A 13,307-nucleotide genomic window follows, 5' to 3' on the forward strand; every position below is an offset into this window, starting at 1 on the left:
ATCGATTGAGCCTTTTTTGATGTTTCTAGGACAACGCCTTCTATAAAAACCTTATATGCCCCCAGGGCATAACTTAAAACCCTTGCCCTGAGGGTTGTGGGGGTGTATCCTCCTCAAAAACATATTTTATATCTGGAAATCAATTACGCTCAACAAAATAGCTATCTCAAACTTTTGCTGGGATGTGTTTGGGGGAATGATGGGAGTGGGTAGGAGGGAGGCTAGTTGCCCTCCAATCACTTTCGACTATTAAAAAGGCACTAGCCCTTTGAATTTCCAATCGAATTAGCTATTTGAAGTTTCTACGACAACGCCTTCTATAAAACCTTATATGCCCCCAGGGCATAACTTAAAACCCTTGCCCTGAGGGTATTGGGGGAGTGTCCCCCTCAAAAACATATTCTTTATCCGGAAATCTACTACGCTGAACAAAATGCCTATCCAATCGAATGAGTTTCCAATCGAATGGGCCTTTTTGAAGTTTCTACAACAACGCCTTATATAAAAACCTTATATGCCCACAGGGTATAACTTAAAACCATTGCCCCGAGGGTTGGGGGGGAGTACCCTCCTCAAAAATATATTTTCTATGTGGATATCAACTATGCTAAACAAAATGGCTATCTCAAAATTTTTATTTGATCTGTTTTGGGAAATATTGGGCATGGGGGGGGGGCTAGTTGCCCTCCAATCACTTTCGACTATTAAAAAGGCACTAGCCCTTTGAATTTCCAATCGAATTAGCCTTTTTGAAGTTTCTATGACAACGCCTTCTATACAAACCTTATATGCCCCCAGGGCATAACTAAAAACCCTTGCCCTGATGGTATCGGGGGAGTGTCCTCCTCAAAAACATATTCTCTATCTGGAAATCAACTACGCTGAACAAAATGGCTATCTAAAAATTTTGATTGGATGTGTTTGGGGGAATGATGGGCGAGGGGAAGGGGGGCTAGTTACCCTCCAATCACTTTCGACTACTAAAAAGGGCACTATCCCTTTGAATTTCCAATCGATTGAGCCTTTTTTGATGTTTCTATGACAACGCCTTATATAAAAACCTTATATGGCCCAGGACATAACTTAAAAACCTTGCACTGAGGGTTGTTGGGGTGTATCCACATCAAAAAAATATTTTATATATTGAAATCAACTACGCTGAACAAAATAGCTATCTCAAAATTTTGATTGGATGTGTTTGGGGGAATGATGGGAGAGGGGGGAGGCTAGTTGCCCTCAAATCACTTTCGACTATTAAAAAGGCACTAGCCCTTTGAATTTCCAATCGAATTAGCCTTTTTGAAGTTTCTACGACAACGCCTTCCTTATATGCCAATATATTTCCAACCTTATATGCCCCCAGGACATAACTTAAAACCCTTGCCCTGAGGGTATTGGGGGAGTGTCCCCCTCAAAAACATATTCTTTATCCGGAAATCTACTACGCTGAACAAAATGCCTATCCAATCGAATTTCCAATTGAATGAATTTCCAATCGAATGCGCCTTTTTGAAGTTTCAAAGACAACGCCTTCTATAAAAAACCTTTCATGCCCCAAGGTAATAACTTAAACCCTTGCCCTGAGAGTTGTGGGGTAGTGTCCTTCTCAAAAACATATTTTCTATCTGAAAATCAACAACGCTGAACAAAATGGCTATCTCAAAATTTTGATTGGATGTGTGTGGGGAAATATTGGGCATGGGGGGGGGGGCTAGTTGCCCTCCAATCACTTTCGACTATTAAAAAGGGCACTGGCCCTTTGAATTTCCAATCGAATGAGCCTGTTTCTACGACAACGCCTTCTATAAAAACCTTATATGCCCCCAGGGCATAACTTAAAACCCTTGCCCTGAGGGTTTTGGGGGAGTGTCCTCCTCAAAAATGTATTTTCTATCTGTAAATCAACTACACTGAACAAAATACCTATCTCAAAATTTTGATTGGATGTGTTTGGGGGAATGATGGGCGTTGGGGGGGGGGGGACTAGTTGCCCTCCAATCACTTTCGACTATTAAAAAGAGCGCTAGAACTCTGGATTTGCAATCGAATGAACCCCCTTTGAAGTTTATAGGACGACCCCTTCCATATGAAGTGCCTCTAAAAAAAAATTATAATAAAATATTGGAGCCGTATCGCCTTTACTATAGGCAACGCTAGAGCGTTGCCTCTGATAACAGAAGAGCTTAGTGTCAGCTCAAAACGCAGGCATAAAACGTGGACAGCTGGAATCTGTCTGAATCACCTATTTTTCCTATCCGAATCACCAGCTCTTGATTCTTCAACGTTTTAGATTTACATAATTACCTGTCCCTCTTTCATGGATTTCTCCATTGTTCATAGATATCAGAAGAGCCTAGTGTCAGCCTAAGAAGCATGCATAAAACATGGACAGCTGGAATCTAGCTTAATCACCTATTTTTCCTACCTGAATCACCGGCTCTTGATTCTTCAACGTTTTAGATTTACATAATTACCTGTCCCTCTTTCATTGATTTCTCCATTGTTTATAGATATCAGAAGAGCTTAGTGTCAGCCCAAGAAGCAGGCATAAAACGTGGACAGCTTACTGGAATCAGTCTTGGCATATCTATGCTTGTTTTATATGGTGCATATGCCCTGGCATTTTGGTTTGGTACGAAACTAATTTTGGACGGACTTCTCAACTGTGTTGTTGTTTACGATGCGTCAAATTTACTCATTGTAAGTAACTACCTTTATTAATTTATGTCCCTCAAAATTGAGGAGTATATAAAATACAAAAATGAAATTACAAAAGACAAATGAAATACTTCAAGAAATGAAACAACGCGTTAATGTTAAATGGACCTAATAGCATAACTGAATAAAATACATAAGAAACACAACAACACAAAATCAAACATTATTTAAATCCTGGAAAAAAGGGAATAGGTTATGCATAAAGATAAAATTTTCAGACTTGTGATAAAAGTTATCCCTCTTAATCCTAGCTAATTTCAACGGCTCCTTAATTCTAACTCTCAAAACTAATTCAGAGTAACTGAAACCAATCGGAAAACCAAGTAAAAATTTTAAGATATTCAAAGTAGCAAAAGCGAACTAACGATAAATCGTAGATTTCAACATATCGAAAAAGAAGGACAGAATAGGGAACATGGGAGGGGGACTGCGTTAAAACGGGAGACTAGTTAGAACACTTTTTGCTAATTTATAATTTACTTCTACTACTACCGCCCATTACTACTACTGCTACTACTACTTCTGCTACTAAGAACGACTAACTACAGCACCAAGCTGCTTAGGGCTATCACAATTGTGCCAACTCCTCCTCCACCTAGATTTATACAAATTTTAACCCTTTAGCCCCCCCCCCCAATTTCTCTGAAGTCCTACCTTAAGACCCCGTGCTATCCCTTCCTTATATACGCTTGGGCCAACAGGGGGGAGGGGGGTATATTTCACAATCTTGGGCAGTCTGCCATCCTTCATCCCTAAGACATGGCGTAGCTGTCTTAACCTTTCTCTTTTCATAGCCTTGGAAACTGGGATTGAGCCATACTTGTCACAGAGTTTACTGTTGACTCGTGTCCAGTCAAATATACTCCCAAGACTATTTTTTGATAATATTTCTTGAAAAAACTTGCCAAATTTTTATTTTTTGTGATGAAAAATTTCTATAGAAATTTTATTTATGTGATGATAATTTTTTATTTGTGAGCACAAGTGTGAGCCCAAATTTTTCAGAACCAAACTTAAAATCAAGGTTTTACTTATATTTAACTATTACGACAAATTATACAAATACAATTAAAAGGTACCAACAAACTTTTTCACAAAATGTTTTCTGCTCATTATATGGTTATTCATCTGATTATTTTTCTCCCTCCTCTATCTCTACTCTCTCTCTCTCTCTCTCTCTCTCTCTCTCTCTCTCTCTCTCTCTCTCTCTCTCTCTCTCTCTCTCTCTCTCTCTCTCTCTCTTTTCGATGCACTGACCTTCTGGATAAGAATGAATTTTTGGCTTTTTCAATCTTCACTCTGTTGCGTTGTGGTTTTGGACAAATATGCACTTTTTTTGCCTTACTCCACTTTTGTTTCTATGGTTGGTTGTGGTATTAATACAATAATAATTGATATCTCCAATTGCTATGAGTTGTACTTCAGCACTTTTGTCGTGATCTTTTTTTTTTTAATTGGACTTGATTTTACAAATAACCCTATGAAATCAAAGACATACTTCACTTAATCATTATACTAAATACAGGAAACAGCGGATAGAAAATATTTCAATTAAATGTCATTTAAAATACAATCAGAGATTTACAAAGGAAACTGTAGTAGGGTAACTGTTACATGCCTGTCAAAACAGGAAAATAAGAAATATTTTCAAAATCTTTTCCTATTGTTGAAAATTCTGCTTGAGCCACATTCTAATGTATAGATGTTTCTGCAAAACAGAAAAAAACAAAAAAAGCAGATGTTTCTACAATTTTTGTACACCCCGTACAAAAAATCATGTATGTTTTTGTACGCGCATATTTTTTCCATTGCACTGCAAAGAGCTCAAATACTAAAGTTAAAAATATGAAAATTTATGCATAATGCATAAAGTGCGTAAAATGCATAAAATATGAAATTTTGAATTTTTAAATGAATGAATTTTTCTCACTCAATTCAATACAATACAATAATGAAACAAAGTGGCACCTCCTCAATGGAGAGCTGAAATTGTAATTGTTCAATGGAATCATGGTTTCAGCAATTGTTCTAAACTAGTGAACTACGATCCATAGTAACCCTAAGTCCAAAAAACTTAAAAAAAAAATTCTAGCGAAAGAAAATAAAAATTTAAAGCCGATTCAGGTATGGTGAGTATTTTTTGGTTATACTTAATATTAGAAGTTCAAGGCAAAAAAAAATTCGGGAATTTCACAGAGGAGCCTGAAGCCTCTTGAAAACCATGCCAGGAAATGAAAAGTACAACCTAAGAATTGCCATCTTAAGAAATCCTATAAGAGGATAATTACAGTACCCTGCCTTTAACAAGAAGGAAAATCCCCTCTTTGCATGGTAAGCACTGAATATATATATATATATATATATATATATATATATATATATATATATATATATATATATATATATATATATATATATATATATATATATATATATATATATATAAAAATATATATATATATATATATATATATATATATATATATATATATATATATATATATATATATATATATATATATATATATATATATATATATATATATATATATATATATATATATATATATATATATATATATATATATATATATATATATATATATATATATATATATATATATATATATATATATATATATATATATATAAATTCCAACTCATATGAGACATATGGTACCGAAAAGGGCAATTCTTGGCGCCTCTTCTCGAATTAAGATGCTTAGAAGCATAAAAAGGGTACCATTATTATATCCATAACTAAAAACTTTAACTGAAGCCTTACATCTGTCCATCTTGTAAAACCTTCCTCGCAACCCCATAAGCAAGTGAAAACCAAGAATCACTTTCTTAAAAAATACTGCCAAATGGAAATAATCATTAAAATTGATTTTGAAAAAACAACTGTAGTAGTGGGTCCTCTCTGTTTTTAAGCACGCAGGTACCTAGATTTTAAACGCACAGGTAGCAAGATTTTAACCGTACAGGTGGCAAGATTTTTAAGTTATTCTTATTCGTAGCTTCAAGCGCATCCCTGTTTTAAGCACATGCCCTGTTTCCATGACCAGGTGTTACGACAAAGTTTGTATTTTGAGGAGACACACCCCCCCGGATTCCCGTGACGCCATGGAAAACGCACCCCTGTTTTCAAATGACCATGTGTAATATGACGCAATCGTGTGTGAAATGTTATATAACTTATAATATTTATCAACTATATATACTTATAATTTCTTTAAGTAAGTGCTTGCAAGGCAAATGTGTAATTAGAGAAATTATGAAAATACAGCATTTTTGAGACAAAACTCTGCAGATGGTAAACGTGAAAAAACCTGACACAGGATAAAATATTGACAAAAAACATGTGTAAACTAAAAGAAAGATATTGGTCCTAGCAGGTCATTCCAGGGGGGTGGGGTTGATGTTATTTCTTTCTTAGTTAAATGGTCCATTATTGCAAAATTTAGCCTTAAGTAGCTAAAAGAATGCATAAATTCTTCATTTTTAGTCATATTACCTGGGTAATAAAGGAACATTTAATATATTTTTCTATTTTGTTTTTTTTTCTTAAAGAAATAGCCCCGCTTTACAAAATTTAGCCATAACTAGCCAAAAGAGAGAGTACATTTTTCATTTTCACTCGTATTGCACGAATTAATAAGGATCTTTAATTTATTTTTATTTTTTGTGTGTGTTTTGATAAAATTTCCCCTCCTCCCCGCTTTGCAAAACTTAACTGTAACTGGCTGAAAGAGAAAGTATTATTAATTTTTTGCTGAATGGAGTCGAAGTGGGAGTCGGCATATTGAAAATATCTGGAGTTAGAGTCAAAATCGGTTTTAAAATACAAATCTAGTTAAAAGGAACTTTAAGAAAAGGTCTCTGAAGTTGGAGTTTTGGTAATTCTTTGCTAAATGGTGTTGGAACTGGAGTCGGCATGTTGAAAATGCCTGGAGTTAGAGTTGAAATCAGTTATAAATTACAAAATCTAGCTAAAAGAACCTTTACAACAGGGCTCTGAATTCAAAGTTTTAGTAATTTTTTGCTGAATGAACTTGGAGTTGAAGTCGGCATATTGAAAATGTCTGGAGTTGGACTCTAAATTTGTGTTTAATTACAAATCTAGTTAAAAAAAACCTTTAAAACAGGAGATAGAGTTTTACGAATTTTTTTGCTGAATGGGGTCGGAGTTTACTCGATATATTGAAAATGCCTGGAGTAATCTTGGAATCGGTTATAAATTACAAAATCTAGTTAAAAAAAACCTTTAAAACGGGCTCTGAAGTTGGAGTTTCAGTAATTTTTTTGCTGAATGGAATCTGAGTTGCAGTCGGCATATTGAAAATGTCTAGACTTTTACTCTAAATCGGTAATAAATTACAAATCTAGTTAAAATAACCTTAAAAACAGGGCTCCGGAATTGGAGTCTTGGAATCGGAGCTGGACTCAGCATATTGAAAATGCCTGGAGTTAGACTTGAAATCGGTTGTAAATTACAAATCTTTTTAAAAGAACCTTTAAAACGGGGCTCTGAAATTGGAGCTTTACTAATTTTTTTGCTGAAAGGAGTTGGATTTGGAGACGGCATATTGAAAATGTCTGGAGTTAGATTTGAAATCGGTTATAAATAACAAATCTAATTAAAAGAACCTTTAATACAGCACTCTGAAGTTGGAGTTTTAGGATTTTTGCTGAATGGAGTTGCTAGTAAAGTCGTCATATTGAAAATACCTGGAGTTAGAGACGAAATCGGTTATAAATTACAAATCTAGTTAAGGGAACCTTTAAAACAGGACTCTGAAGTTGAGGTTTTAGTAATTTTTGCTGAATGGAGTCGGAGTTGGCATATTGAAAATGTCCGAAGCAAGAGTCAAAATCGGTTATAAATTACAAATCTAGTTAAAGTAGTGGCAGTAGTAATAGCAGTTTATTAAAAAAACAGAGACAAAATAAATCAGTAGCACACCTAAAGCGTCGCTTGCGAGGGTGTGCTACTAACAAAAAATTAATTAAAAAAATAGAAGAAAAAAATACAAAAAAACGAAAACAACAAGCATAATCTATAATAAGCAGAATGTGAAGCCGTGTACCGGAAAATTAACTCACATAAATATATAATACACAATAAAACAACAAAATATCATGATCGGTCGAAATCGGTTCTAAAATACAAAGAACCTTTAAAACAGGACTCTGAAGTCGGAGTTTTAGTAATTTTTGCTGAATGAAGTCGCAATTGGAGTCAGCATATTGAAAATGTCTGGAGTTAGAGTCGAAATCGGTTATAAAATTCAAATCTAGTTAAATAAACTTTTGAAACAGAGCTCTGGACTTGGAATCTTAGTAATTTTTTGCTGAATGGAGTCGGAGTTCAACACGGCATATTGAAAATGTCTAGAGTTAGACTCGAAATCGGTTATAAATTACAAATCTAGCTATTGAACCTTTATAACAGGGATCTGGAGTTCGAGTTTTAGTAATTTTTTGCTTAATGAAGTTGGAGTCTGTATATTGAAAATGTTTGAAGTTATACTTAAAATCGGTTATAAATTGCAATTCTAGTTAAAAGAAACTTTAAAACAGAGCTCTTATGTTGGCGTCTTAGTAATTCTTGCTTAATGGAGTTGAAGTTGGCATATTGAAAATATCTTGACTTAGAGTCAAAATCGGTTGTAAATTATAAATCTCGTTAAAAGAACCTTTGAAAAAGGGCTCTGAAGTTGGAGTTTTTGTAATTTCTTGCTGAATGGAGTCTGAGTTGGGATCGTCACATTGAAAATGTCTGGAGCTAGAGTCGAAATCGGTTATAAATTACAAATCTAATTAAGAGAACCCTTAAAACAAGGCTCTGGGGTTTGAGTTTTAGTAATTTTTACTGAATGGAGTTGGAATTGGAGTCGGCATATTGAAAATGTCTATAGTTAGAGTCGAAATCTGTTATAAATTACAAATCTAGTTAAAATAACTTTTAAAGAGGGCTCTGAAGTTGGAGCCTTAGTAATTGTTGCTGAAACCTGCTGCATGCTGATTTTTTCTTCATAAAACTAGTTGCATGTTTTTTTTCTTCGCGAAACTAGTACCATGATTTTTCCCCTTGTGATAATGATTTTGTTCAAGGAAATCGTTGCGTCCCTATTTTTGTTCATTTAACTTGTTGCATATTAATTTTCTGTTCATGAAAATAGTCACTTGTTGATTTTTCTTCTCGTGAAACTTGTTACATGTTGATTTTTCAATTCATGAAACTCTTACATTGATTTTTTTTCCTTACGAAATTGATTTTGTTCATGGAGAATTTTACGTGATTATTTATGTTGGATGCTTTTTGGATGCTGAACTTTTTGGAACTTTTTGGATGCTGATTTTTATTCATGAAACATGTTACATATCAATTTTTCTCTTCGTGAAAGCTATACATTGATTTTTTTTCTCCTCACAAAACTGATTTCGTTCATGGAAAATATTGCGTGATCATTTATGCTCGTGAAACTAGTTGAGTGCCAATTCTTGTTCGTGAAACTAGTTACATGTTGTTTTTTCTCTTCGTGAAAGTTGTACATGAATTTTTCCCTCGTGAAACTGATTTTCGTCATGGAACTTGATACGTGATGATTTTATATTTTGACGGAACGTATTGCATACAGATCTTGTCCATGAAACTTGTTACATGTTTATTCTTCTCTTTGTGAAAATGTACATTGATTTTTTCTCTTTGTGAAACTCGTCTTGATCATGGAACTTGTTTCTTGATTATTTGTGATCGTAGAACTTATCGAGTGCGGATTTTTGGTCCTGAAACTTGTTACATGTTGATTTTTTTTTCCTCGTGAAACATGTACATTGATTTTTTTCCTCATCAGGTTGGATTTTTCTTCATGGAACTTGATGCGTGCTGATTTATTTTTTCTTCTTCATGGAACTTGTATGCTGATTTTGTTCGTGAACTTAGTTACATGTTGTTTTTTTCTTCTTTTAGCAAACCTCTACACTTTTATCCTCGTGAAACAGATTGCGTTCATGGAACTCATTGCATGCCTATTACTGCTCTTTAAAGTTCTTGCATATTAATTTTTCTCATCGTGAAAATTGTACATTGATTTTTTCTCCTCACGAAACTGGTTTTGTTTATGAAACTTGTTGTATGAAGATTCTGTTTCGTAGAACATGCTAAGGGCTGATTTCTAGTCGTGAAACTTGTTCTTTTCTCTCTCTGTCTTCGCAAAACTTGTACAATGATTTTTCTTATCTTGAATCTGATCTCGTTCAATGAACTTATTACTTGGCGATTTTAGTCCGCGGAACTTGTTACACGTTGATTTTTTTTACGTGAAACTCGTACATTGATTTTCTTCTCATGAAAAATGTTACAGGTTGATTTCTCTCTTTATAATAATGTACATTTATTTTTTTTCTCATTGTGAAAATCGTCCTGCTCGTGAAACTCATTGCATGCTGTTTTCTCCTCATTAAACTCGTATTTTGATTTTTTATTCTCCTCACGATACTGATTTTGTTGAAGGAACATGTTGCATGATGATTTATGTTCATAGAATTTGTAAAGAATTTGATTTTACTTGGATGAAACTTTTTTAAACAAAAAAAAAACAACACAATGTGATCATTTTACAAGTGGCCATTCAAGAAGAAACAAAGCTCTAAGGACGAACGACTACAACAACCAATATCAATAATTTCATCTAAATAACTCAGTATATATATATATATATATATATATATATATATATATATATATATATATATATATATATATATATATATATATATATATATATATATATATATATATATATATATATATATATATATATATATATATATATATATATATATATATATATATATATACTCATACACATGTATTCACACATAATAACAACAAGTAAAATAAATATCAAAAATCAATCTCTATCGTCAAAAAGAGATATATATATATATATATATATATATATATATATATATATATATATATATATATATATATATATATATATATATATATATATATATATATATATATATATATATATATATATATATATATATATATATATATATATATATTAAAATAAATTAAAATAAACAAAGACTACAGAAACTATGGTTCCTCATCCTCCCCTCCCAATAAATATCTCTTTAATGTATTCTTAAATTGCTGTAGATGTTCATCCGCCTTAACACTTGCCGGAAGCACATTCCAAACACTCGGTCCCAAATAGCGAATCGTAAATCCTGCCCGTGTACTCTGCCTATGCTCAATTACAAGGTTATCCACAGTTCTAGTAGTATACTCATGTAAGCAACTATTACTCTTATAAAAACTGAGAAAATATATCTGGGAATATATCATTCCGCCACTGACATACAAACATTACAGCCTGATAGTCCCTGAGCTGTTCAACATTCATCACTCTTAAATTTCTATAGCACGTTACTGTATCATTAAAAACTTTTACATGTTCTCCAATTATTCTAATCACTTTATTTTGTAAAATTTGGATACGTTTATAATTAGAGTAGAAATTACTTGGCCATAAAACACAACCATATAAATATAAGGACTAACTGTTGCATGATATAAAATAAGTAAATTTTATTTGGAAGAAAATTTTTCAACTGACGAATGATTCCAACTCCTCTAGTCACTTTACTAGCAACTAGATTGCTGTGGCGTTTCCAAGATAAATTACAATCCACATAAAAACCAAGGTATCGCACAAAATTTACCTGATTCAATTGCACTTAATAACATTTTCCACCAAGATCAATCGGTGTTCCCAATCTACTATACACCATAAAATTTGTTTTACTCATTTTTACTGATAAAAGGCTAAGACTAGTGAATATATAAAGTTGAGCCATTACACTATTAGCCTTTTCTATTAGAGATTCAACACAATGACTAAAAAAAGAAAGAGCAATATCATCTTCAAACGAAGTAAGGCAAGCACCCTGCAGATAGAATCTCGTCGTATCAACATAAATAAGATAAAGCAGTGGGCCTAGAACAGAGCCCCGTGGAAAATAAAATACTGACCAGAAATATCATCATTTAATATAAATTTAACAGACTTTCCAGTTAAAAAACTTTCAAACCGCTTCAGATGTATATCTCTGACGCCCAAACATTCTAATCTACATAATAAATATTAAAATCTACTTTATCAAATGCCTTTTCAAAACCCACAAATACTGTAAGAGCATGTTCACCCTTATAAAGATGAGTATTCACTAAATCCAACAGGTACTGCACAGCATGGGACGTCGAATGATTCTTCCTGAATTCAGTTTGTGTTTCGGAAAGAAGTCCTTTTTTGTCAAAAAATAGTACAAACTGCGGTGCACAATCTTCTCTATTATCTTAGAGTATAATGGTAGGATTGAAATAGGTCTCCAGTTCTTTATGTTCGACTTCACACCTCTATTATACAGTGGGATTACTTTTGCTTCTTTTAAGGCGTCCGGGGATGTTCCAGTTTGTAGTGAGACGTTTATGATATGAACCAAACAGAGTAGAAGGTAAATTATAACTGCTCTGACTGCATGAAGATTCAATAAGCCTGTGACGCATCACCTTCGATTTTAAGAACTGGCTTTCCACTAAAACAGCTCAACTCCTCTGCAAACTTTACAAAATTCTCTTTTTCAGCTGTCACACTTGATTTTTTTTATTGTGTATGCTGTTTTCTTTACTCAAGTAATCTTTTCAAAAATCGGTAAATGATCCGAACCAGGGTAAATTATAACATCAGCGTAACTATGATTAAGGTGCTTTAAACTCACAAAGATATTATCAATTAATATAGCGGAATGATTAGAAATCCTTGTGGGTAAACTTACAAAGGGTAAAGATCATATGAAATCATAAAATTAAAAAATCTAAATTATCTGCTCTAAAATCTATAAGGTTAAAATTAAAATCTCCCATACAAATAAAGTCTAAGCCTGTAGCTGACACTCCCCTCATCAGTTCCTAAAAACCATCAGAAAACTTCTCCAAGCGAGCACTAGGCGGCCTATATATCACAGCAATTAACAGCTTCTTATTATTTATTAACAAATTACAATAAAAAATTTTCGATCTTACCTTCAATCCAAATTATTAAATCATTCCTTAGCTTAAAAATCAAATGTATACTTACGAAAAAACCCAAGGCCACCACAATTCATTGTAGCCCCAGACATTACTTCTATCTGGTAACATGGAAACAAATAAGACGAGAGAGACTGATCCTTGCTTAAGAACGTTTCACAAATTCCAATAATATCAATTTCACAATGCGAATCCTCAATCAACTGTAAAATATCCAAATAAACAGTCGTAACGTGGCAATTCAATGTGCAAAAACGAAGCTCTCGTTAATCTTTATCTGAACTGCAACCATTCTTTGATGGCCTGACAAACGTACTTTGCCTTAGAGTTTTTAACTGATTAGGCATAAAACCATCACGTCCAACAGGAATTTCAATATAATCCTATATTAGGAACTGATTTTCCATACATCTTTTCAGTGCATTATTTGAATCATTATCCATCATGGATTCTAATTACCATCCAGCACACCAGAAGA

At 33.2% G+C, this 13,307-nt stretch overlaps 1 protein-coding gene across 1 annotated transcript in view; it reads left to right on the forward strand.

Moving 5' to 3' along the window:
- LOC148945532 (uncharacterized) overlaps positions 1-13,307 on the forward strand; it is a 257,374-nt gene that overhangs the window by 128,903 nt on the left and 115,164 nt on the right. Inside the window, exon 11 of the mRNA XM_089099073.1 lies at positions 2,511-2,700. Within this exon, the coding sequence (XP_088955199.1) occupies positions 2,511-2,700 (190 nt within the window). The remainder of the gene's footprint in view (positions 1-2,510; positions 2,701-13,307) is intronic.

Source organism: Artemia sp. Qi Xiang Cuo, chromosome 13 (genome assembly GCF_049724085.1).
Source record: "Artemia sp. Qi Xiang Cuo chromosome 13, ASM4972408v1, whole genome shotgun sequence".
NCBI classification, from domain to species: domain Eukaryota; kingdom Metazoa; phylum Arthropoda; class Branchiopoda; order Anostraca; family Artemiidae; genus Artemia; species Artemia sp. Qi Xiang Cuo.